This window comes from Microtus oregoni, unplaced genomic scaffold, assembly GCF_018167655.1.
Source record: "Microtus oregoni isolate MIOR12 unplaced genomic scaffold, Mior012 000003F_ref0000135, whole genome shotgun sequence".
Taxonomy (NCBI): domain Eukaryota; kingdom Metazoa; phylum Chordata; class Mammalia; order Rodentia; family Cricetidae; genus Microtus; species Microtus oregoni.
This window is the reverse complement of record NW_024543062.1, coordinates 55997354-56025300: the sequence shown is the minus strand read 5'-3', so window position 1 is coordinate 56025300 and position 27947 is coordinate 55997354. Positions and strand designations below refer to the sequence as shown.

General features: G+C 43.5%; 1 protein-coding gene across 1 annotated transcript in view; it reads left to right on the top strand.

Annotated features, from left to right (window-relative positions):
- Nckap5 (NCK associated protein 5) overlaps window positions 1-27947 on the top strand; it is a 769956-nt gene that overhangs the window by 728113 nt on the left and 13896 nt on the right. The window contains exons 15-16 of the mRNA XM_041648822.1: window positions 3136-3441; window positions 7640-7773. Coding sequence (XP_041504756.1) covers window positions 3136-3441; window positions 7640-7773 — 440 coding nt within the window. The remainder of the gene's footprint in view (window positions 1-3135; window positions 3442-7639; window positions 7774-27947) is intronic.

Here is a 27947-nt window from a genome sequence, read left to right as displayed (position 1 = left end):
GGATTTACATCGGGATCCACCAGCAACAAGCAAAGAGAGGGGGAGAGAGAGTGTGTGAGGGAGAGAGTGAGGCAAGGCCTGAGGTGGGCTTTTGAAACCTCTGAGCCCACGCCCAGTGACACACCTCCTCCAACAAGGCCACCCTTCCAAATCAATCCTCTCTAACAGTCTACCACCTGGGAACCAAGCATTCAAAAATACGACATTCTCATTCAGACCACCACAGTGGATTATCTGTAAGGACAGTGGACAGTAACGCTGACCAGGTGGAGGCCCAGAAATGAAGATGGCTAAAATTCTGCCCTCTGGTTCTGGGAGAGAAAATGACTCTCAGAGGCCAGCCATAGGAGTCAGGGACCCAATAGCCCATAGCTGAAGCAGATCCCATGGCAGAACGTGGAGGAGGGTGCCATATTGAGGCTGGGAGCTGCCCTCTTCCTCATTCCGAGCATCCTGTGAAACACGGAAGCCCCTCTTCATACAGGAACTCTGCTTCTGTGTTAACTACTTCTCTGTTGCTGTAATAATCTGTCATGACCAAGGCAACTCACAGAAAGAAGAGTTGTCTCACAGTTCAAGGGAGATAAAAGTTCATCATGGTGACCAGGCAGGGCAGCAAGTGGCAGACATGGCAGCAGGGGCAGAAAGCTGGGAACTGGAAGTGGGGGCAAGTCTATTGACACTCAAAGCCACCCCCAGTAGTGGACTTTCTCCAACAAGGCCCCAGCTCCCAAAGGTTCTGTAACCTCCCAACATGGCACCACCAACTGAGAGCCAAGTGTTGGAATGCCTAGAGAATTTGCCTTCTTTTTTTTTTTTTCTTTTCTATTGGGAAATTTTCAGTTTGCTACTTCTAGCAAAGAAGGCTGAAGAGGAGGGTAGGGTGATGGGCATATTGGAGTTTGGATTCTAACTGATGATGAAATGAGATTGTAGTGGCACAGATAACATTATTGGCCCCTTGGGTCTGTCCTAATATGGGATCAGCACCCTGATCATTTGACCCATGTTATCATTTATTGTCCCATCCTGTAGTATGACAGGCTCTCTTCTAAATTTCAGAGACTGGTTAAAGACCAGATGTTAATACTTGTAGCAGCATACAAGAAACTGGATCCCACTCTTGTGCAGAGACCCCCAGCTCAGCTGGCAGTCATACCACAAGCCACTGTTCCATACAGCACCAGAGACATGGTCCCTGGTAAAAACAAGGATTATGCCAAAGCATTCCATTCCCCTCCATTTTCAAAACAGTGCTAGGCTGTATCTCTTACCCACTTCTAGACTTGCAAGGCTCTCATAAAACCATAAGATGACAAGGACATTTCATTCTGAGATTTTATTATATGGGCAGAAACTCTATACAACAACCAGATTTGGAGGGCTAGCTCATTAGCTTTAATAAACAACATTTCCATCTTAAAAATTAAATGAGAAGTAAGTTTTACCAAAAATTTTCTACATAAACTTTTCCTGAAGATGAGATATAGTTTATGGATTTGTGATATGCATGGTAAAATCAGCTTAATTTGTTCTAGAAAATACTTGGGTGTCTAGAAGGAATAAAAAAAAATCCAAAAGGTGTAACTAGGAAAATGTCTTAGTAAACTGCTTTACTCTGCAAGCCTGAGGCCATGAGCTTGGTCGGGCAGAACCTATGTGAAGAGCCAGGAGTAGAGCCAACATCTGTAAACTCAAGCTGAGGAAGAGCTCACTGGCTAGCTAGCCTAGCTGAATGGATAAGCCTCAAGTTTAGTGAGAAACCATGTCTCAACAAGTCGAGTGAAGGGGGACAGAGAGATGATTCATCAGTAAAGGGCACCAGCTACCAGTCAGAGGACTCAGCCCTGATTTCCAGCACCTCTATGGCAGCTTACAACTCTAGTTCCTGGAGATCCATGCCCTCTTCTAGCCTTCAAGTGTACTGCACTCATGGTGCATGTACATACATTCAGGCAAAAACACTCAAAGACATAAAATAAAAAAAACATATAAGGTAGAACATGATTGAGGAAGACACCAGAGATGAACCTCTGGCTCATACACACACAAACACACACACACACAAAGGGCAGTGATGAGTTATGTCACTGCAGAAAGTAATAATTAAGAGCAGAGTAGCCATAGCCTTCTTTAAATGGTGTCTGTCACACACATATCACATGGTCATCTGTATCGGCGTAAATGAATGCAGACAGAATGTAAAAAATATACACAGCTTTAATGGGGAAATTAGACTTACAGTACCACGGTTCCCACGGAGAACAGGAAGCAGAAGGGGTGGCTGGGCGCACGCCCGGCAGATTTATAGGTAAGCATTCACCAGAGGCGGACACGCCTCCTAAGGCTGGGCTTAACCCTACAGTCATCGCTGCTCAGCCCCATAAGTACATTTGCAATAACCTGCCCTCACTGTCCACTTGAGAGGCCGGGAACTGGGTCAGCCACTGAGTGATGGTAATTCATGCAAGAGACATGCTGTCCCCTTTGTCAGGACAGCACTCGGCTCTGTTATGTGTCTTCATTATTCACTTTATTTCAGCTATTAAACTTCACCTAACTGAAGCCGTGTGAACCCCAGACTGAAATAAAGATAATTAAAACTAATTGTTGGTCTCTAGTGATAGTTCTTTTTTCTCTCAGCGCTCTAGAGACCCATCTAGTGCTTATGGCAGCTATGGCCCCATAATGGGCCAACTTTCTCACCTCGTTACATGAAAGCATTACTTTCATATTCAGTGAAACCTCGGCTTCTCCCACCTCCCTGGATATTTATTTTAGTACAGTGTGCTTCAAACGTGTATCATATTCCTTCTATATTATTATTATCATCATTATCATAATTGTGTGTGTGTACCCACATAGTGTTGGAGGACGGGGGCATGTATGCCATAGTAGGCAAGTGGAGGACAGAGAACTCTCTGGAATTGTCTCCTTCCACCTACCCATGGGCACATGCAGGTCACCAAGCCTCTTCCAGATGAGCCATCTCCCAGGTCCTTTATCTAAATACTATCTTCTTCTAAATACTTCCCTCTGGTGCCTCCTTCCCTCCAGATCCCATCCAAAGAACAACCGTCGTTTTCTTTTTTCTGTCAGCCCGCTCTAATTTTTCTCTGTGTTTCTCTATATTAGAATCAAATTGCCAGATGAGAACATTGGACAGCGGGATTGGAACCTTCCCTCTTCCAGACTCAGGAAACCGCTCAATGGGACGATACACATGCCAGCAGAACTCGCCAGAGGACCCTGAGCCCCTCCCATCTCTCCATCCAACCCCATCTGTAGCTTCCTCTGCCAGAGCCCAAACCCTTGAACACAAAGTGCCTTGCTCCATAGACAGCCAGAGTTCCTCGGAGTCTACCATCATCCATTCCGTATCTGACCCCAGCATGATGGCCAGAGGGACGCAGAGTCACCTGCCCAAGCCCACATCCTCAGGTAAGGTGCCATCTACTGTCCAGTGAAATTGTTCACATCATAATAGCATGTTTGCTGATGAACGTGTGAAACCACCCAGCAGGAAATCTCTGCATACCCTCAGCCAAAATGTGGAGCAGCACACACAAGACCTTACCAGGGGCTGGGGAGATGGTTCAGTAGGGAAAGTAGTTAAGTTTGCAAATGCAAGAATTCTAGTTCAGTTACTAGAACCCATGTAAAGAAGCATAAAATCTGTTATCTCAGTGCTGGAGAGTTAGAGAAAGACCAGTCCCAGGGTTTGCTGACCAGGAAGTCTAGACAGATCAACAAATGCCAAGATAGTGGGAGATTCTATACAAGATACCTGAAAAACAAAACCCCAAGTTTCTTTCTGTTCTCCACCCAGCATAGCACACACATGCAGACACACACACACATGCACAGCACACACGCACATGTACACATTCATAAACATACACACATGCACTAATTAACAAAATGACAATATCAACTTTTAGTATTATGTCCAGGGGTGGGCATTCATAAGAGGAAACAGCACACCAATAGATGTCTCATAAATTGAAGAAACAAAAACGTGCAATATATATTCATGGGATTTTATCTTTAACCTCCATTAGGACTTATTGAATATAGGGGTTGGAGATATGGTTCAGCCGTTCAGGGTGTAGACTGCTCTAGAAGAGGTCCTGAGTTCAATTCCCAGAACCATCATTGAGCAGCTCAAAACAGCCTGTAACTCTAGGGAATCCAGGGCCTCTGCGGGTACTGCACTCAAGTACACATGCCTGCCCAGAAACATATCTCGACACATAATTAAAAATAAAAGAAATCTTTTTAAAGAGGATATATTGAATATAGAACAAGTTAGCCCCCAACACATTGACGTAAGTGGAACATTGTGTGCCCGCTAAGCAGAAACTGTAAGTCTCTTGACATAGTTCTATCTCGCTAATGTACATTTACACGCTGCTGAACTATAAAGACTTGGTTTGATTGATCAGCAGCAGATTGTGTGTTGACTGCAGAGGAAAGTGGCTGGCCTTCCCATCGAGACCTGCCTGCAATCAATGGAAAGAAGCTTTTATGAGGAGAGACAAGGCCAAGCTAAGGGTCAAAGTTTTTTTCATTGTTCCCTCGATTAAAAATATTTATTGCAGACCTGGATGATGCCCAATAATTCTTAACATGTGTGGTTGTGGCTCTGACAAGACGGGGATAAGCACATGAACCAGAACTCTGAAACAGTGCTTTCGTTACGGCTAGAGGATCAGAAAGGAGCCACATATGAAGGTTATATTCTAGGTTTCTGAGCATTTAGAAGAGAAGGCTGTTAATTAAACATGTTTGAATGGATGTATCAGACTGTTCCCATGACTAAATTCTTCACACAGAGATAGCAATGGCCAAGGGGCCTCATCAGGACTTGTGCTCCTTCCCAGGCGAGGTTACATTTTTAAAGGCCATAATGCATATTATTTTTGAAATAAGTGCAGTGTTAATTAATGGCACAGCCTCCCGAGCTTCAGGGGCAAAATCTTAGTTATAGATTATGTGCTCTATGCCTGAATAGTTGCATGTGTGACCTCAATTCGGCAGCGGGCTGCCGAGTAGACTCCATGATTAAACACTGTCATTATAACAAATTGAATAGAAACCACAAGCTTTGAATTGCTTCATAAGAAGGGGACAGGAAGGAGATTGTTCTGATCTTGCCACTTACATTTGCGGCATCCAAATCCCAGGGCTTGCGTCTTAATTAAATTGTCACAAAGAGTTTGTAAAAAGGTACTGCATGGGGGACAGTGAGGTGAGCATACAGGAGGCCATCTTAGGGTCACCCACCCTGAAGTCACCTGTCCATGACACCCACGGATGCAGGGGTGTTTTCTGATGTGTTTCTCAGTGACCAATTGTTGGGGGGAAAATTATGCAGTGCAGAAGTTTTGGGAACAAAAAGGAAAATGGGATTCCACCACTTCCTGTGTGATTTCCACAACTGAACGTGGCCTTTTTCTTGTCCCGATTTCAAGCCTGGAGGCATGTGAGCCCGTCTCACAATGCTGATAAAAGCATAGCTGTCTTATCTTCTCACCTAAGCTGACTGCTAGGGAGGCCTGGGGGGCATGTCCTATTGATAAATAGGGAGGTGTCTTCTTTTTTTTACAGTTTTCATACAGGTGTATATTGTATGTTGTGCCTGCTCTTCTTCATATTCCCTCTACCCTCTTTCCTTGTCCTTCTCTCTCCTACCAGTTCCCTTTGTCCCCCTGCATACTTCCCCTTCTATTTTTATGTCATCTGTAATACATGGTATTGTGTAGCTATATAAAATATAAGAACTACATGCGTGAGAGAAAACATACAGTATTTGTCTTTCTGAGATCGGCACAGTTTGCTTAATATTTATTTCTGGTCGCATTGTTCTCCTGAAAATTACTTTCATGCTTCTTGTGCACATTTTCATTGGGTATTCCAGATCTATGTCTATCTGTGTGTGTATCCATCTATATCTATAGACATATATGCCGCAATAAGACAGTAACTTGCAAAACATTTTCCTTCATCATTCTAAGAAGGGAGTCCCCATTAGGATCCTTCAGCTTCAACAAGAAACACATGAGAAGGGTGTCATTGTCACTTGCCATCAGAAGATTATAATTCAAAACACATTAAAATCCTATCCTACCACCGTTGGAATAAGGATAGCAACAAATGCTAACAAGGAAGTGGACTGAATGGAACCCTTATGCACTGCATATGCAGCTACTGTGGAAGTCAGTGCAGAGATCCCTCAAAAGCCTAGTCAGTCTTCCACAAGACCCTGTGATTCCAGTTCTGCATATTTCTCCAAAGGACTCTGAAACAAGACATCTCAGAGTCCCTTGTACATCCATTCTCACTGCAGCACTGGTCGCAAGCGCTAACTTATGGAACCAGCCTAGGTATCCATCAGCAGCAGAATGGATAAGGAAAATGTAGCTTTGATACACAATGGGAATTTATTCACTTACAGTGAAGAACAAAATCGTGTCATTTGCAGGAAGATGCATGCAGCTGCGGGTAAGCTTACTAAGAGAGTGATGCCCATCTCAGAAAGGCAAATAGCATATGTCTCTTCTGATTTTCATATAGATACATAAAATTGTGTGTGCGTGTGTGTGTATGTGCACGTGTGTGTGCCTGCATATGTGCATGTGTGCGTGTATGTGTATGTGTGTGTGTGGTGAAAGTAGAAGAAAAACCATGTGGGACACAAAAAGAACTAACAGGAGTGAGAAGAAGCTAGAAAAGGCTGACAGTGATGTACAAAAAAAAATATGCTCAGCACACACACACACACACACACACACACACACATATTAAAGAAAGAAAACAGCAAAGGAAAACAAGGATCCTCTACTCAGTGATGTTCGGGAAAGGCTGAAAACTCAGATCCTCTTCCTGGAAACCTGGGATGGATCTAGTATTAGTCCTCTGAACGAGTTCTCTTCTCATTGCTGTGGTACAGTACCCAGACAAAAACAACCTAAGAGAGAAAGGGTTTACAGTGGCTCACAGTTCTGAGGATCTATAACCTATCACAGTGGGGAAGGCACAACAGCTGGGAGGGAAGCCATGGCAACAGGAGTAAGAGGCAGGCTGGTCACATGGCATCCACACTCAGGAAACAAGAGAACAGGAAGTGGGGCCAGCCTATGATGCATCCAGGCCTCTTCCTAGTGACCCACTTCCTCCAGTGGGGCCCAACCCTTTGAAAGGTTCCATGTCCTTCTGCAACAGCACTACCAGCTGGGGACCAAGTGTCCAGATGCATGAGCCTGTGGGAACCGTTGCACATTCAAACCACAGCAGCCTCCAAAATATGTTCACATTTCATGATTTGAAAGATAGCCTTACTGTTTCCTAACAGTTTACTTGCTGGGCCTTTTTTTAATATGGAAAACCTCAACCTGTTTAGAAAGATGTCTGGTCCCAGGGCAGTACGCTTTAAACCTCCTCCATAGATGTATATACACAGTTATGCAAATATTTGGGCAACACAGACTCACATAGAGAGCCGAGCATCAAGAGACCCAACCTTCCCTGTATTCAGACCTTCATATTATTTTGAAATGTCTCCCCTCCTCCTTCCTAAATTTGCCAAAGGTTGGTGAAAGTCCGTTTTTTTTTATTTAATATGCCTTTCTTCATTTAGGAAAAGCCGTTTTCCAAAAGCAGAATGAAGCAGAGTCAAAGACGCAGCCTGCCCCATCGTTCGACTATGTGGAGGATGCAGTGGCAAGTGAGCCCCTTTCAGGGTGGGGTGAAGATACTGCCACCGAGACCCAGGTGAGGGGGTGCCATCTGCCTGTCTGCCCTGATTGCAAACGCTGAGCTCCTTGGACCCTATGGAGATTGATTTAATTTTAAATCAAATCTTGCATTGCTTTGCCAAGTCTGTATCAGTTACTTTTCTCGTCTCTGTGGTAAAATACCTGGCAGATATAATAGAAGGGAGAATCGGTTCATTTCGGCTCCGCTTCCAGGGATTTCAGTCCCTAGGAGTGGGGGGGGGGCGGGGGCAGAGCAGAATGGTTCCTTTCCAAGAAGCTACAGCTACAACTTCTTTGCCTGGTGGCAGCTGGGAGGCAGACAGAGCTGGGCTGAAGCCAGAGCTGGGCTGCATCTTCAGACGTCCACACAGGGCCCCTGTGAGCCACCTCTGTCATCCAGGCTCCACCTGAAACACTCCATAGCCTCCTGTTGTGTTTTCATTTCACTTTCTTTGACCAAAAGCAACTTTGTGAGGAAAGGGTTTCATTGACCTACATTTCCAGTTCATAGACCATGATTGCAAGGAAGTCGAGGCAGGAACTTAAAGCATTAGCATATCTGCAGTCAAGAGCCGAGAGAATGAAGTTCTGCATCCCTACTCCCTGCATCTCCTCTCTTACACTGTTCAGGAACCCCGCCTAGTGCTGCTACCACAATAAACTGAGTCTTCCTATATCAAATTAACAATTAAGGCATTCTTCCACAGACATGCCCACGGGCAAGCTTGTTCTAAATAAGCCCTGTCCTCATGGAGACTCTCTCTCATGTAATCATATGTTCCGTCAAGTTCAGTTAAAATTAACCAGCTCACCCATCAAAATACCAATAGGAGCCAATCCACAACCAGTTCATAACAACATAGAAACTTTCACCTATGTCTCAGCCTCTGCTCAGAATGAATATTAAATTAGAAGATTATACAGTCAGTAATCGCTTACTTCTTAAAGACCATCTTCCACTTGGGGACTGAAAGGAAGTGATAAACGGGACAAGTATTGTTCTTTTCCTCCCAAGGTTCTGTGTGATTGGACCACATGACCGATTTTCTCATAACTGCTAAGATGCAAGGAACAAAGCAATGGGATTCAGATCAATGAGAGATTCTTAGATGTTCTGCAAACTAGACACACAGGCCCATGATTCTCCATTGCGTCATTAAGATGTTTCTGGTGACCCAGGGTGGATTCAGATAAAAGCAGACAGCAGACCACAGTGTGTTAAGAGCTCACCTGTGAAGAAATGCTGATTGACAGATTTCATGTAGCCGAGACCAGTCTCAAATTCATTATATAGTTGAGGCTGACCTGAATTCTTTCTCCTACTGCCTCTACCACCTGAGTGTTGGGATTGCAGATGTGCACCACCACACCTGCTTCACATGGTACTGGGGATGGAACCCAAGGCTCTGTGCGCACTAACCAAGCACTCTACGAGCTGAGTTACATCCCCAGCCCTGAATATACCTGCTTTTTAATATGTTTTGAGATTGTAATTCACCATTTCCTCCCTTTTTCTTCTCTCTAAAACCTCCCCATGTACACTCCCTTACTCTCGTGGCCTCATTCTCTTTAGTTGCTCTTAAATATATATATATAGTGTGTGTGTACATTTTAATATTCTAAAACACATTCATATAAGTAACATTATACAGACTGAGCAGCTTGTATTTATATATGTAAGAATATATGTATTTATAAGTACTGAGGGAGAATGATTTTTCTATTGTCAATCCTGCTTCACAAAGAAAGCTAGCTAGGGAGGTTGAACTTCACATGCCTTGCTGTTCATAGTGGTACAAGCCACCAATGGAGCTACATGCCCAGCCTGTCAGCTTGCTCCTTTGCATCCTGTTAAATGCGACAAAACATACCTCCTCCCTAGAGCCCTGCCTCCCTGCTCATAAAGCACCCAAGTAAACCCGCATCTTTTCTTTCAAGGTTGGGTTTCTTTAGCTTGACCGAGAAATGTTAAAAGTCCACTTGTTAACAGAGTCTGCCTACAGATTCAGGGGCTGAGTGGGTGGCCTGGCAGGGGAGGGAGCAAAGAAGTCATTTTGTGACTTTGTTTCCACGGAGCTACCCACTCTAATTTGCCAGCTGAGAAGAAAAGTATTGTTTCTCCACATGTGCTGTCAGGGTCTTGGGCACTGATGACTACAGGCACAGAGGAGGTAGGAAAGGCAAGCCAGTGGCTTCCTGTAAGCTGAGGGAAGGACTATAGAGGGACAGCAGGAAAGCCCAGCCTCTGTATGCAAAGACCAGGGGAAGAGAGTCTTAACTGCTGGACCCCCTGTGTCTGGGTCACTTAAAAGCAAATGATTTGCTTTTGAATCACCAATAGCTGTGATTACATGCAAAAGACAAATACAAGGCTGGGCATGTCAACATTGCATCATGGAGGAGGGGAGGTAGGTCACGCAGCCCCACCCCTGTCTGATGACTTGTAGGAAGTTAATAGTTGTGGAGAAAATGGAAACATTCTCTTCAGTGGGATGGCCAATGGTAAGGTGCCCATTCCAGGAATAACCTGCCAGTAACACTTCCTGTAGATAACGCCTCACACATGCTCCTGCAAACATCCCCTCAGCCAGGCATCCCTAAGAAACCCGACTCAGACACATGTAAGAAACCCTCGTTAAATCAGTAGATGGAGGGGGGGGGAGATGCTAGTAGAAAGGGAACTTGTTGGGAAGAGTAAAAGGATCAGCAGGAGTCAGAGGGGGCAATAGAGGGTAATGGGGTGAATATGGTCAAAGCACTATATATATATATATATATATATGTGTGTGTGTGTGTGTGTGTGTGTGTGTGTGTGTCTGTCTGTGTGTGTGTGTGTGTGTGTGAGAGAGAGAGAGAGAGAGAGAGAGAGAATGCCATGATGAAACCCATTATATTATATTATATTAAATAGTACATGCTAATAAAAGAAATCCATATACACTGCAGGTAAGCTCCTGACTCATCCACATGGCCACCCATCGCCATTCTCAGCACTTCTGCTAGTCAGGTCTCTGTTTCTGCAGCATGATGACAGAGCGAGCCAGGAAGCCAGACAGGGTGGCTCACACCTGTAATCCCAGCTACTCCAGAGGTCAGGGCTGAGGGGATCAAGAGGGAGAGCACAGCCTGGGCAACATAGTTAAGACCCTGTCTCAAAACTGAGGTTCCATGGCTAGGACATAACTCAGTAGGAGAGCACTTGCCTAAAATATGGAAGGGCCAAACATTTCATTCCAAGAGCAAAGTCATCGTTACCATCAACTTACAAAGAAGAAAGGTCTAGTCCTTGATAAATTGCCTTCCTTGGTGTTCACTATGGAAGAGAAGTAGATCCTGGCAGGAAGCGTGGGGTAGGGCAAGATTGCTCACCTCATGTGAAAGGAAAAGGAAGGAAATGGCTCCCCCCATCCAGATTCTTGAAGGCGTGACGCTAATGACTTTAAACCTCCCTTGTCTTGAAACACCTCTTGAATGTTTCCACCAGCCCCCAACAGCACCCAGATGGGAACCGGGCCATTACCACATGGGCATTTGAGGGACAATCTATATCCAAATCATAGCACCAGCCCTGCCAGCTTAGAGAAAAGAAATCCAAGCTGAATCTCCTTTATTCTCCATAGAGGGCTGCCCTCCCCCAGGCAGCCTCCTCCTCCAACGAAATGCCATGCAACATCGCTTTAGAGATTCAGACAGGGTCCTTGGCTAGTCATTGGCTTTGTCTTACCCCGTTTTGGCCATTCCAAAGATGCCACGTATGTCTCTGATCTGCATGGTATTTACCTAGTCTGCCCCTAGCACAGTTGCAGTCCTCATCTGGGTTACATGGCTCCTTTGTCTCCCCCTCTACCTGTCCCTTCCCCCAGTCAGTTCATTATCTACGTTGCCACCAATGCATGCTCCCCCCAAATGCAGTATTCCATGACATGGTCCCTTTGCTTAAAGCTTTCTAGTATTTCTTTGTTATTTACAAAGTCCAGTCTCCCAGGAGTCCCCAAACTCATCAGGCTGCACATACTAACTACACACACCTGTCGTATGAGGATCATGACACAGCAAAGTGAATAGTTCCTGCAGTTTCAGGCTTTCATGCATGTGTGTATTTTATGCTGAGCATATTCCTCCTGTCCTCCCCTCGTTTACCATTCCTCCTCTGGTTAGTGCCCTTTGTTCCCTAGACCCTTTCACATCATATATACATGCATAATTTTATATTTCTATGTAAAACCCGAGAACTTCTACTAAGACAAAATACGAAGTATTTGTCTTTCTAAGAATAGCTTCATTTACTGAGTGTAATTATCTCAAGATGCATCCGTTTCCCTACAAGTGTCAGAACTTCCTTCTTTTCTATGGCTAAGAAAAAAGTCCATGAAGCGTGTAGACCACAGTATCCATTCCTCTTCTGTTAGACGCCTAGATTGATCCCATAACTTAGCTATAGTGAATCATATTACAACAGACACTGGTGCCTATGCATCTCTGTGCTACGCTGATGTCCTCCAGGTAAATACACAGAAGTGGCATGCATAGCTGGGCCATGCAGTAGTCCGCTTTTGGAAAACCAAACAAACTTGCAAGAGCAAGGTGAAGTCCAGTTCCTGCTTTGCCCTGGGGATTTGCCAGGAAAATGTGACTTTTTTTTTTTTAACCCATCCACTCATTTAGAGTGGTTTCCCTCTGAGAATCATAGTAGGCCGCTCTTGCAAGGATATTCACATTTGCATAAAAATGGGTTTATCTGAGGCTCATGGGTTAAGTAAATCCTCCCCCATTCCATTTCTATGCAAGATACTGTTTATTCCTCTTTGAATTCCTTCACTCTGTTAATACAGCTTGTAACGGGCTGCTTTGCATTTCCAGTCCAAGACCCTGGTATACCTATTGGTACTGGCAAGTCTACTTTGGAAGGCCAGCAGCTTCTTCAGTTTTACTCATTCATTCCTCATGAGAACTTTGTAAAAGATGTTTTGTCTCAGTTTTATAGATGAGGAAATCAAGCACCCCTAACCCGAAACTGATTGCTCAAGCTTCACCAAGCTGAATTCACTTAACGGGAATCTCCAAGTGTTTGGGATTCTGTGCTTCTTCCGGAAAGGGATAGTGTTGTGTCTCAGAAAAAGACCTCGTGCAAGGTCTGATATGCTATACAAATTTGATTATTGAATAAATAAATGTCTGGCTCATAAGCCCTGTTTGTTGATGATGGCTAATACTGATTTTAAGATACACTTTGTAATGTCATTCTCAGTTAATTCTGGTAAAATAAAGCTTTTAGCTCCCGACCATAGTCACTCAGACGGCCCCCTGGTCAGTGGGTCACAAAACAAAATGAATGGACATGAGCATGGGAGAGAAGTTTGTGGGGAGGAGTTTGTAGGGGATACAAGGGTGGTAGGGAGACGGGAGAGGGTGGATGTAAAGAGGGTGTATTGTGTACTTGTGTGACATTGTCTAAGAACAGAATTTTAAGGTTAAAACTGATTTTGCTAATTCTTCGAGACTTTTTACAATGTTTTTTGATCATATGTATCCCAGCCTCCTCCCAGATACAGCATTCCTCTTTATGCTCCTCCACACAATTTCTTGCTGTCTTTTTAAACAGTAACCTGTTTTTCCAATGTGTGCCACCCATATACGCCTGGGTATTAGGCCACCCACTGGGGCATGGCTAAATTATCAGGGACTACACCTTTAAAGAAAACACACTCCTGTTTCCAGGAGCCATCAACTGTCCAAAGCTCCACAGTTAGAGGTGCGGGATTCCCAAATCCTCTTCCACTCCATGCTGGAAGGTTGACTGGTTGATCGTCTAGAGACAACCACTCAAGTTCATGTCCAGAAGGCATTGCTGATGCTCCAGCCCTCTCCAACCTCTGCCTCTTACAATTATTTTGTACTTTTTTCTATGGTGACCTACTAAGTTCGTGTGTAGACGTATTTCACATGCATTCATTGCCCACAGAGGCCAGAAGAACATATCAAATCCATTAGAACTTGAGTGGTGGAAGGTTGTGAGTCCCTATGTAGGTGTTAGGTACCAAGCCCAGATTCTCTGTAAAAGCATCAAATGCTCTTAACGGGTATGCTGGCTCTCTAAATCCTGTGGATAAATGTCAATTCAAAAATTATTTGTATGCATACATTAATTTTTTTAATTGATTTTATTGAGCTATATGTTTTTTTCTGCTCTCCTCCCTTACTCTCCACTCCCCTTCCACTCTCTCCCATGGTCTCCATGCTCCCAATTTATTCATTCTATTTATTCCCAATTTATTTATTCTATTTCCCATGTAGATTAGGTCCATGTATGTCTTCCTTAGGGTCCTCATTGTTGTCTAAGTTCTCTGGGATTGTGAATTGTAGGCTGGGATTCTTTGCTTTGTATCTAAAAGCCACTTATGAGTGAGTACATATGATATTTGTCTTTCTGGGTCTGGGTTACCTCACTCAATATGATGTTTTCTAGATCCATCCATTTGTCCACAAATTTCAAGGTGACATCATTCTTTTCTGCTGTATAGTACTCCACTGTGTAAATGTACCACATTTTCCTTATTCATTCTTTGGTCAGGGGGCATTTCGGTTGTTTCTGGGTTCTTGCTAATACATTAAAATTTTAAAATATCATTTTGGAAAGAAATATCTAATCCATTCCTTCTCTAACAAGGGTCATAAAGTATACGTTGGCTTTTTGCTCTGCCTCCCCACATTGTTGTTTGTTTTTCCTTTTTCCATGTTATACTGGATGCACTGTGGACCGGGGGAATGATTCAGTCAGTAAAGTGCTTGTCATGCCACTGTGAGGGTCCAAGTTCAATACCTAAAACCCTTGTTTAAAAAAGCAAACAAAAACATGATGATTTAATAGTCCAGAGCTGGAAAGACAGAGACAGGCAGATCCCTCAGGATTCCTGACTCATCAGCCCAGCTTCTTGATGCATTCCAAACCAGTGAGATACCCTGTCCGTAAGAGTAGGGTGGACAGCTCCAGTAGAATGACACCTGAGGTTAACCTCTGGCTTACGTGCTTTTGCATGCATGTGGTTACATGCTTTTGCGTGCATGTGGTTACATGCAAAAGCACCCCACGGGTGAACAAACATATCCCTATGCACATGCAAATCTTCAAATCAGATCGTACTGGTGTCAACAGATCAGCACAATCCGGGGCTCCTTTGAAAGAGGACTCCCCGCTTCTCACAACCCATGTACACAGAATGCAGCAGTTAAGAGAAACAAACACTGCTCTGGGACTGGGTTCTCCAGGCCACCTGACCGTGCTCACCTCATCAAGCTCCAGTTTGCTGAATAAGAAGTGCATTTTCTTCACTTCAAGGTAATTACATCCAACAAATTACAAAGAGCTGGGGTAGCTGAGTTAAAAACAATTGGTTTTGCAGTAATTAGAAAAGCACAAGGAAATGATGACTGGGGGACAATATTGAAAGGGACGCTGAGCGATGAGGGCCCCGGCGCCTGGTTCATTCTTCAGCTTGAATATTTAGAGATTCACAACTAATTATGCAGAGATGATGAATTTTAGAAAACCTGCCATCATCACGCCCTCCCAAGGCCAAAGGCTGCCTATTAATAGAGCTATCAGATTTTGCTGTATTATAGAGAATTCACACAAAGTTGCATCTATTTTAAAGTGCTCATCTGGGCCATCACTTAAAGATGACAAATCTGTATAATATGCAGAATCAGCATTTGGGTTAAACTAAAATCCAGACTCATTACAGTCACTCCAGATTTCCCCAGACGGATCTGTTCTTTAAAATGGACACCAGATGTAAGAGGTGTCTTATACAGGGCGTTGGACTCCAGTCCTGTGAAGGTGAAGACAGGACGAACCCTGGAGCTCACTGTCTCCCTCCACTTGTGCTGAGATTAAAAACATGCAGCAGCACATTGATTTTTTTTAACTATTATTTTTTTAATTATGCATATTTGTGTATTTCTCTATGGGGGTGTGTACATGTTAGTGCATGTGTTTCCAGAGGCTAGATGCATTGGATACGCCTGGAGCTGGAGTTATGGATGGTTGTCAGGCACCGCATATGGGTGTTGGGAATCAAACTTGGATCCTCTAGAAAAACAGAACATGCTCTTAACCACTGAACCCTCTCTCCAGCACACACACCCATACCCACACCTTTATATTAACTGTAGACCCTGAGGATTGAACTCAAATCTTCATGCTCACAGGCAAGCTCTTTACCAACCACCATCTCCCCTGCCCAGTTGCTGTATTTTTGCCCAATCCACTTTAGCTCAAACAGAAAGGGCACACGCGCTGGCGTGCAGGGTTTTGTCACCTGCATGAAACTGGAGCCTGACTCATGTGAAGTAAGGACTGCAGCCCGGAGTCTGCTCTGAGAGCCTCCGCAGAACCAGGATCTCCATTTAGGGACCTTCAGAAAGCCAACTGCCTCTTAGCTGTTCACTTTGAATCCGTGGCTGGCTGAGGTTTGATGTTTCCGGTGGCCTGAGGTGTCACACGCAATAATGAAACAAAGAAAAGCAATCCAGCAGGCTTCCCAAAGTCATGTGGTCAAGAACTAGCTATCAGAAAGAACCCACTGTGCCCTCAGACAGGCTGGAGAGGGGAGGCTGCGGCATGACCTGCATTTAATTACTTGAGCAGCGTGCGCAGCATCAGACCCTTAAGAAAGCAAATGCGGTGATGGACAGAATGAGTTTACCCTCCTGTCCAGAGAGCAGCATGCCGTAGCGAGGACATCACTCAATTAAATTGGACTGCGGGAGATGAAAGAGATGGAGGCCAAGCCTGGGAACCCTAATGAGACATTTTGGAGGGAAAAGATGCAAACCCTCCAGAATTTGTCCCCTTTGGTGGACGTTCTTGACCCCTGTCATTACCATAGCATCCCTAGTAATTTACCCCTTGAATTTTCATACACTGTGACTCAAAATATTAAAAAAAAAAGGAAGAAGGAAGGAAGAAAGGGTGTGGCTTTGTTTATACACATGTACATGTTCCCCTCTCCTTCTTGTAAGAGGAGCAGTGTGAGTGTGGAATGGTGAGAGCTATAGGGGTTGCTCCTGGGAACCCCAATGTTTATGCAAGCCATATGATCAAGGGTGACTTTTTCCTGTACAGAGTTGCCTAACCCAGATAATATATTGAGTGTTCATACCCAGTCGTCAAGCCACTGTGTTGTGGCCTGTGTGGGAAACAGATGGCAATTTCTGGAGATGTTTGGGTTGTCCCTGCTCCGAGGGGCCAGGAGCTGCTATCTGGAGCTGCTCCAAGGCTGTATTGTATGAAATGGTCCCCAACAGCAAAAAGAAAATGGGTGGCTATCAGGAGTAACAAGCAGTAGCCAACAGTAGATTAACCTTTGGGCACGGGAAATGTTCGCCAGGTCAGAGAAGCTGTCAAATGTTTGAGTCAGAGCATAACAGCAGTCACATTCCCTGCGCCCAGGAGGGGCACTAAGGCCAGTTCCAGCTGCAAGTCCAGCCATTACAATGTGTGTCCTTCAAAAGGGATCTTTTAAATTAAAATTTAAATCGTGTGTGTGTGTGTGTGTGTATTGATATGTGTGTGCATGTTCCTCTTTGAGCGTAGGTGCATGCCTGCCACGGTGTGCTTGTAGACGAAGTTGTAGGGATGTCAGGCCTTACCTCCTTCCTTGTTAGACATGGTTTCTTGTCCTCTGATGTGTACACCAGGCTAGCTGACCCATGTTCTTTCAGGGAATCTCATGTCTCTGCATCCCATCTTCATGCGAGACTACTGAGTATACAGATGTACTCTGTCATGTCCGGCTTTTACAAGGGGTCCTCTCTCTTTTTAGGCAAGCGCTTTGCCTATGAAGCCATCTCCTGAGCCTCTTGGACTTGCAGACTTGGCTACTGACCAGTTCCTGGTGGCTTTGTCAGGAGTTAGGAGGATGCTGAGCTGAGCACAGGCTGTCAGAGCATGAGGACCGTGAGGTCTCTGATTAGTATTGCAGTTCTGTCTCTCTTACAGAACACGCACCCCGAGGACGCAGAAATCCTTCACCGACTTAAAAGTGACTCTGGGATGTTTAATCCTTACTGTGCTCTATCGAGGCAGGTAAATTGCAATTAGATGGGAAAAGAAGGGAAAAAAGAACCATTGTCAACAGGTGTTGGAGGTTCCTTTGGGAACATAGAGTTTCATATTTGGCTTTTAAAGTACATAGTGACATTTGGAGAGAGTCCCTTGCCAGAAGTATTCCTACTGAATGGTTAAGACAAAGAAGATTAATAACAATCTAATGAAACCCTCAGGTAGATCTATACAAGACACTTCCTTGAAGAAATGGGGCAATTAGAGTAAAGATGAAGAAAGATGTTTCTAGAATTATTGTAGTGTGTAAGAGGGGAAAGCCACAGAAAGCCTTTGAGGTGCTGGAAGGGAGGTGCATTCGTTACTTGTCTCATTGCTATGACAAAACAGCTGGAAAACAACTCAAAGAAGGAAGGGTTTACTTTGGCTTATAGTTCCAAGGGGACATAGACCATCACGGCAGAGGAGGTGTGATGGCAGGAGCGGGAGGTGCCTGCTCACGTGACATCCACAGTCAGGAAGCAGGAGATGAATGCTGGTGTCATCTTACTTTCTCCTTTTATTATCCAGCCTAGACCACAGCCCGTGGGATGGTGCCATCTGCATTCAGGGTAGGTTTTCCCCACCCCCATTAGTCTAATCTAGAAAGTCCCCACAGATGTGTTCAGAGATTTATCTCATAGATCCTGTCAGTATTAGACATCACAGATCAAGACAGATATAGTCATGTTGTCCTGGGTACTTTACTCTGAGACTTTAAGAATCTAGGAAGAAACTACTTCAAACATTCTCTCAGTCCACCTGCCCCCTCTTTAGCCCCAAACCTAGAAATATATACTTATTATATATTTATCTTATCTTAGGGGAGGGGGTGGTTCCTTCCTAATCAGCCACCAGAAGTCTTACCAAGAAAATGATCAGCCATTATTCAGTGTCTCACACAATAGGATCATTTCTAGAACTCTAGAATCCATAGTCCCAAGCCATCTGGCGGTGTGACGGTGATGCCCATGTCTGGAAGGGACACCTGGTCTCTAGCCTTGGTTGTTTTGGTTATTGACTGCATGATCTCTGATGGGAGATGCTGGCCTTTCTGAGCACTCCTCCTCTCTGCCACACAACACCCATCTTGCCCTGTCGCCAAGGCATATTTCAAATATAACAGTAGACTATAGAATTTCAGCCCACAGAGTGCTCAAAAGGTGGGAAAAAGCAAGAGAATCTGGGTTGGGCAGTGTGCACCTGCAATTACCACTGACTGGAAGGCTGAGGCAGGAGTTCAAGGCCAGCATGGACTACACAAAAAGAGTGATCTCAAAATAAAAATTAAAATGGTTGAGAAGATAGCTCAATAACATAATGGTTGCCTAGTATGTGCTGGGCCCCAAGTTCAGTCCCTAGCAGTGGACAAACAAAGGAAGGGAAGCAAAAGAAGGAAAAATATGGAATAATTTAAAGTTTAGAATGTTCAAATAAGAGAGCACAGAGTACAGGGACTTTAGAATAATGTGTAAGCGGAATAATATAAAGCTGAAGCCCCAGAAAGGTAAGCCCTCTCGTAAATTAGCCAGAGCTCTACAGTTTCATTAGGGGAAATATCTGCTGTTCAGATTCATTCTGAGAAAGAAAGAACTGATTTAAACTTCCCTGAAACAAGGCCAGCAGAGCTCTCCTTCCTTCGTATTTACTCTCGCAGTGAGCAGTAATATCCCAAACCATCACTCAGCAGTACTGTGTGCAGACGCCCCTGGATAGGGGTGGGAAATATGGTGAGGCTAAACCAGAGAGAGGAGAGGTCTGTGTTTAATTAGAACGGGGTTTTGTATGATAAAGGGCTAAATCAACTCTCTTCCTCCCTCCCTCCCTCCCTCCCTCCCCCCCTTCTCTCTCTCTCTCTCTCTCTCTCTCTCTCTCTCTCTCTCTGGGATTTAATTAGAGAAGAAGACTTCCTTTCCATGGGTTGAGCTGGTTCTGGACTGTGTGCACACAGAAAGAAGCTGGGGAACTGACTGCCAGCTTCCCTGTTGTCTCAGAGGCATCATTTGAAGTGTTTCAAGTGTTTCTTCTCTCCTGCTCGAGTTTTCCTTGAATCTCTCTTCTGTCTTGGTTTGTTCAGTCCTTCTATGCTGTGGTGTTCCTTCCATGCTGGCTAGTGTTCAGTCCTTCTATGCTGTGGTGTTCCTTCCATGCTGGCTAGTGTTCAGTCCTTCTATGTTGTGGTGTTCCTTCCATGCTGGCTAGTGTTCAGTCCTTCTATGCTGTGGTGTTCCTTCCATGCTGGCTAGTGTTCAGTCCTTCTATGCTGTGGTGTTCCTTCCATGCTGGCTAGTGTTCAGTCCTTCTATGCTGTGGTGTTTCTTCCATGCTGGCTAGTTTTATGTCAACTTGACCCAAGCTAGAGTCATTTTTAGAAAAGGGAGCCTCAACTGAGAAGACTCTCCCAGTAGATTGGCCTGTGGACAAGCCGATGGTATAGTTTTCTAATTGATGATTGATGTAGGAGGGCCCAGCTCATTATGAGCATTGCCACCCCTGGCCTGTTGGTCTTGGATTCTATTTTAAAAAGCAAGATGGCCAGTCCATGAGGAGGAGGCCAGTATGTTGACAGGGATTTCTGTCCAGCCCAGTTCTGCAGCCATTCAGTCCTAAAGAAACACACAGAGATCTACATGAATTATAAACTGGTTGACCTGTTAGCTCAGTCTTTTTATAACTCTTATAACTTATATTAACCCATAATTCTTGTCTGTGTTAGCCATGTGGCTTGGGGACCTTTCATCATCAAGACATTCTCATCTTGCTTCCTCTGTGTCTGGCTGACCACTGCAGACTGCATCTTTCCTATTCCCAGAATTCTCCTGTTCTCTTTGGCCCACCTCTACTTTCTGCCGGGTTGCCCTGCCTATACTTCCTGCCTGGCTACTAGCCAATCAACATTTTATTAACAATAATACAAGTGACAGGATAAAAGACCATTGCCCCACATCACCAGTAAGTACCACTCCTCTGTGGCTTTGGGCTTCAGTTCCCGCCTTGAGTTCCTGCCCTGATTTCCTTCTATGATGGACTGTGGTGTGGAAATGTAAGCTGAAACAAACCCTTTCCTCCACAAGTTGCTTTGGTCATGGTGTTTATCACAGCAGAGAAGCCCTAATTAAGACACCTCTCACAAGGTTCATCTAAATCTATTCCTAAGTGTGGCTAGGATTCTTCAGAAGGCAAGGATCAGTTGTGACTTTGTGAAAAACGAAAAGCTATGTGGACACTGATCATTTCACCCTGTGTTCCAGGAAGTGTTTGCAGCACATTAAAAGACCTCAGTGGGGAAAGCCCTGGCCATGTGTGCATGAGGACTGGAGTTTGGATCCAAAAAAAAAAAAACTGTATAAAGTTGGATGCAGTAGCATGCATCAATATTTTCAGTGCTCTGCCAGATGGCAGACCCATTGGAAATTTTCCAGAAACTCACAGGACAGCTAGCCTGGCATACACATTGGCAAAATGCACAAGACTTTGCTCATACAAGGTGGTTAATGAGACCCAATGTCTGAGGCTGCATTTTGACCTTCACATGGGTGTTCTCTCTCTCTCTCTCTCTCTCTCTCTCTCTCTCTCTCTCTCTCTCTGTCTGTCTCTCTGTCTCTCTCTCTCTCTCTCTCTCTCACACACACACACACACACACACACACACACACACACACACCATGGGTCATCCAGAATCATTAAGAACTTGATGGTTGTGTGGTAGCCTTCATGCACTTGTGATAAAACAGCCACTGTGAAAAACTCGGGGAAGAAAGAATTTACTTTGCTCATGGTTTCAGTCCATGAAGGAGGCTGGAGGATAGAGCAGTTCACATCTGATAGGTAGGAAGCAGAGTGAATCCCTGACCAGATTTTTCCCCTAGGCATGCCCCTCCTACCCCCTGAACCACTGTCTCCAATCTGGTCCCATCTTCCCTGGTTCTCAAACTTCCTGGGAATCTGTTCTAATCTTGAGTTGATCAGTGGAGTAACCCCTTTACTGGCTCCGGGTCCTGATGATGCCATCATCTCTGGAACCACCCTCATAGGTGCACACAGAGGTGACCTGTATGCCTGTGTCTGTGAGCCTTCTGCTGGTGATTGTCACTGAGTTCTCACTTGCCTTTTTAGTTTTTGTCATCACAGTTTGCATAAACTCTTCAGTCAAGGAGGGTCCCTCCTTCATTTGTCATACAGGGATTTCCATTTGCCTATGATATGCACATGTGGAGTTTTTGTTTGTGTATCTTTAATTTTTATAATGGTCAAACATCAACTATTCCTGACCAAAATCTCCCCTATTCCCAAGTTAATTTATAAGGCTTCATAATTCTCCAAGTGCCTTTGTGTTTTAGGTATTATATTTATATATGAACACAAAGTAATTTTTGCTGTGTATACATGTCTGTTATATGTGTGCTGTATATTGTATGAGAGCTATGATTATTGTACAAGTGCTTTGAGTTTTATGTATGTCTGTTGCAAGTGATATATATTATATATATGTTGTATATCTATCATATGCATCTGTTGTATGTGTTCTGTGTATATTATATGTCTCTTGTATGTGTTGTGTGAATGTTATGTGTGTGTTGTGTGTATGTTACATATATTCTGTTATGTATGTCTGTTGTTTCTGTTGTTTTTGTGTTATCTGTGTTGTGTATATGTCATGTATTGTCCACATGTGATGTTGTATGCACTGTGGGTGTGTTGTCTGTTTATGTGTGATATTGTAGAATAAACACAAGGCCTCATGCTCGCTGAGCAAGTGCTCTACCTCTGAGCTGCATCCCCGCAGCTGGTTTTGCAGTTATCCTAGATCACTTTCATATTAAAAAGATAACAGGCAGAACAATCAGTTCCTTTTATTGCCAAGTTTGAAAGAGGTGATTGGTAACTGGGTAAGATGCATTTATCTCCGTTTCTTCATTGCTGTGATTAACTGGCTGGCCTGAAGCTCTCCCCCCTGCCTAGAGTTTGCTACATCAGTCATTTGCCATCAGGTGTGATTAATTACAAATGCTTCTTAGGCCCACATGCAAATAACGAGAGGCCCTTTGATCCTATCCTGAGGATTCTTGGGTCTGCTGTCCTCTGTCCCTATGTAACTGCCAACCTGAAGACTCACATGTCCTCTACCTGCCACAATTCTGTGTGTGCTTGGTGAGGACCTGATGGAGACTTGCCATGAACTGTCACTTTTCTAACTACCATGACAAAATACCTGGCAAACGACCTTAAGGAGGGAAGAGTTTTTTTCCATTTCTTTTATTGAACTCACAGTTCTAGGGGGAAATCGTCTGTCATGGGGAAGGCATGACAGCAAGAGTAGAAGCTGGCTGGTCACATGGCACCCACAGTCAGGAAGCAGAGAGCAGTGCATGCTGGGGCTCAGCTCACTTTCTCCTTTCTCATTCCAGCACACCAACTCATGGATTGGTGTAACTCAGGTTTAGAGAAGTACAATGTAATTTCTCATTGAGTGAGTGAATTGGGGAATAGAAATATGGTTGGAAGACAGTGATGACATAGGATGTATAGGGAATTAGAACAGAAGTGGTTTTATGAGAGTGACTTGTGCTACAACAGCACACCCGCACTGTAAGCTGTGTAGGTCAATGAGTTAACTGTTAATCAGAGAACCAGCTAAGAACAAAGATGTGTGCAGCCCTGGATTTGCACTCACTAGCCCCAGAAGTCATCCTGAAGTTTGAGTCTTTCCGGCAGCTGTTGCTCAACACAACAACAACAAAATCGATTCTGTGTTTCTACTTCTCCCCTAGAGCTTTTGTGTTGGAAGAGAACTTCAAAGTCCTGCCCTTCTTCTCGTTGGAGCATGCATTCCATGAGGAAAAAGACTTCTGTTGGGTGCCATAGTCTCATAATTCCTTGTGTTTGATATTTATTATATGGATAGAGGTATCTGTGCTTCCATGTGTGTATGCATGTATAGATGAATGAATGGATGTGTGGATGGATGGATGGATGGATGGATGGATGGATGGATGGTTGAATGGATGAGTAGATGCATGGATGGATAGATAGATAGATAGATAGATAGATAGATAGATAGATAGATAGATGAATGGATGAGTGGATGGATGGATGGATGGATGGATGGATCAATCAGTCCCACTTCTTTCATCCTCAGCTTCACTATACCTTTTATCAGAAAACTATGGGTCATGCCATTTTACAGGTCAGTATACTACATTGGAAAGAATTCTAATTAAAACTTTCTAATTGGCTTTATAATACTCTACTCATTGGTGAGTCAAGAATGGCAGGCCTCCCTCCAACTTAGAGCTAGGGGAAATGGGTATTTATGGATTATAGATAAGAACAACATTCAGCAAATACTCAGGAGAACAAGAAGTTCTACATCCTCTTTGATATGAAGCGTAGTAATTGATGACATGGTGAGAGAAAGAAGGATGAAAGGAAAGGAAAGGAAAGGAAAGGAAGAAGAGTTAACCAAATAGTCTTGAAATATGTACTGAGGTTTTGGTGTCAACTTGAATTAGTGTCAGTCAATGATATTCATGAGCCACCTGATTCTCAGATTCTCACCATTCAAATGGCAGAGACAGAAAATACCATTCATAACATGATACCATATACAACACACCTTCTTTAAACTAAGTGTTTAGGTTAACATAGGAAGTGCTGGATTTCTTCTTGAAGTCTTCATATGTATTTGTCATTATCCTTTGTTCTCAGTCATCCCACTGCTTAACCACTCTCCCCGTGCCTTCTTCCCCTACCAGCTCGTTCCCTTTCTTCCCCAGTTCTACTTTGCTACTACTTGTGTTCTGCTTCATGCTCTGTTTCCCTGTCTCCGTAAAAATCCACTTCCTTTCTCTCATGTCCCTTTATTTCTAGACTTAAGAACTATGAACACACATCTGTAAATACAAACATGCAAAAACACACTCATATAAAATTTAAACTTTGGCTACACCTGTGAGTACAAACATTCAGTGTGTCTTCTAAGTCTGACCTATTTCATTTAAGATAATCATTTCCCAGTTATATCCGTTTCCCTGAAAATGTCATATTCCATTTACCTTTATACCTATATAAAATTCCATCATGTACCACACTTCTCTGGTCTACTCATGTGTTGATGGATATGTAAACTGATCCCCTTTCCTGACTATTGTAAGCCACACAATGGTGTACAGTGGGTGTGCAAGTACCTCTGTGGGGTGTAACATGTATTTACTAAAGGAATGCGTGCAACACTGCTTCCTGTTCTCATTATAAATGGATTTACTAAGAAAGGCTCCATGAAGTATTGTTCTGGTAGGATACAGTGGCCAAGGTCTGAAAGGAAATCTATATAAACATATTTCCCCTACCTAAAAGACAGGACAAGGAGATTTGGGGGAAGGGTGCACCTAGGTGAGACGTCGTGATGCACCCAGATGTTGACTGTGAACCTCACTACCATACACTGCCGTACATCTACTATTCATGAAGCATGAGGGTAAGGTCTTTTCTTTGTCTGCTGCTATATGGTGATGCCTAGAAATGAGCACACAGGAGACCAAAGGCATCAGTAAAAGGCGGAAATGAGTAGCTCCCTTCATTCAAAACTACTGGATACTCAGAGCAAGGTATAACTGAGCAACTATTTTTACTAACTTCTCAAAAGTGTGGGGGGGAGATCATCTAGAGAAATTGTCATTTCAGTACCCATAAAATGTCTCTTTAGTTCCCCTTAGAGTGCAGAGTTCACTCACATAAATACATTCAAATTGCAAATGTTATTCAGTATAATACAGATTAGATCAGAAGGAGGAGGAAATTATGGGCTAAAACACCTTAACTTCTGCATCTGTTGAAGAAGAAAAATCAAAGTGAGTTCATTTCCTTGGTCCCAAAGAAAGATGCTATTTAGCCTGGGTAATACAGATGACTGTGTCAAATTATGGTTTTCCTTTTTCTGTACTCTGTAACCCAGCTTCTGAGATGGGCTGAGCTGCCTAGCTCTGAGTGTCATAAAAAGAAATTTCATCATGATTTTTTGGGGTGGGGAGGAGTGTTCCAGCTCTCCAAGGCATACACCTTGGGTCTGAGGACACCTGCTTTGAAAGAGGAAGGCTCCGGTGAGAAGGCCCAGGCTTCCCAGAGAAACCTTTTCCTGTTGGCGGTCAGCTCAAGTGCGGCTCAGTCTGTCACATTGCTGGGTTTCAAACAAAACACTCCCCATGTTTCTCTACTTAGAATTATTCTCTTGGTAGTCACCTTCTGTTCTGTTTTTTAATTATCAGGTTAAGGGGGTCATCTTTTATTTATGTATTTTTGATTTTGTGGTGCTGGGAATTGAACCCAGGGACTCATATGAAAGCAATGTTCTACAACCCCAATCCAGGAGCATTCATTTCATTCTCTCTGTCTCTGTCTCTCTCTGTCTCTGTCTCTCTCTCTCTCTCTCTCTCTCTCTCTCTCTCTCTCTCTCTCTCTGTGTGTGTGTGTGTGTGTGTGTGTGTGTGTGTGTGTGTCCAATGCACAGAGCACATGTGAAGGTCAGGGGTCAGGGAAGTCAATTCTCTCCTCCCACCATGTGGGTTTCAGGGTCTAATTCAGCTTGTCACATAGTTTGGCAGCAAACCCCTTACCTACTGAACCATTTGACTGTTATTGTTTTTGAAGAAAAACAAAAGACATAAGAAAGCATGTGAAAGACTGGAAATGAATATAGGTAGTTGAGGAGATGCTCACATACATTAGTAATCAGTGAAGAATTATCAGGACAGCATTGGTATACTGTTTATAACCATTTGACAAAAAATTAAAAGGCTTCTAATATCTTGTGTTGGTGAGAACATAAATCAGAGAGTATCTTTTGTGTTTCTTGCATGAGTATAAATTGTCAGATCACCTTGGGAAATACTTTGACCTTGTCTTGTAAGGACAATCATCTGTATTTCTTTATGCATTAACTCTACTCTTAGAAATATGCCCTGGGGATGAATTAACCTGTAGATACCAGCAAAGTTGAACTATATCATTTTGTAAATAAAAACATCCAGAAGCCTCTAGAATGTTCACTGCTAGGGGAATGAAGAAACAAACTGTGATGCATTCACATGGTGAAATATTGTTCAACAATAAGAAGGAAGGAGTGAAAAAGAAAGTAAGAAAGGAGAATATCAGAGTTTATCCACTGGCAACTTTTGTAATGAAAATGCAGGGTGAGAGATGAGGTAGACACAAGCAATGAAAACACTTTAGTTTGTGTTTTGGTAGTGCTTCCACAGTTATCCATTATCTTAAGTAAATAACAGTATAATATGAAAGTGGCATACTTAGTTCATTGATGATAATGTGGCATGAACAGTCCATGATCAGCCCATGTGTGAGAATTTGAAAGCCAAGATGTAAACAGAGACTGCTCACTCATTTCCTGGGTACCCAGACCTGAATAATCACACAAAACCTTTATTAATTACAACACTGTTTGGCCAATGGCTTAGGCATATTCCTAGCTACCTCTTACATCCTAAATTAACCCATTTCTATGAATCTATATATCACCATAAGGCTGTGGCCTACTGGTAAGTTTCTGGCATCTCTATCTCTTGGCAGCTCCATGGCATCTCCTTGACTGCCTACTCTCTCTACTTATCTCTATTCAGATTTTCTGCTTGTCTGTACTCCACTAAGCCATTGGCTGAAACCACTTTATTCATCAACCAATAAAAGCAATACATATTACAGAAGGACATCCCACATCACTAAGTTGGCAAAATTTCTATATTATATTATAGCCAAAAAAAATCTGACCACTAAAGAGTAGCATGGAGTGTGGTATGTTACTCATGCTTTGGATGTTCAAGGCATTGGCTTCTCAACTCTCACCTCTGAAGTAGGGGGTAAAGTAGCTTGAACTGAAATTTCTAAGACTCCAAGAAATGTCTAAATGTCACACTTCTTATGCATTAATTATAAAAGTTTACACTGCTTCTGATTTCTGGTCTTGTGCCACCTTCTTAGAGTCAAGAATGTACTCCAGTTATGTTAAGTACCACATTCCTACTAGTTACAAGCTTCTGTAATTGAGATAATCCAGAAAGACAGAACTGTTTCAGGTC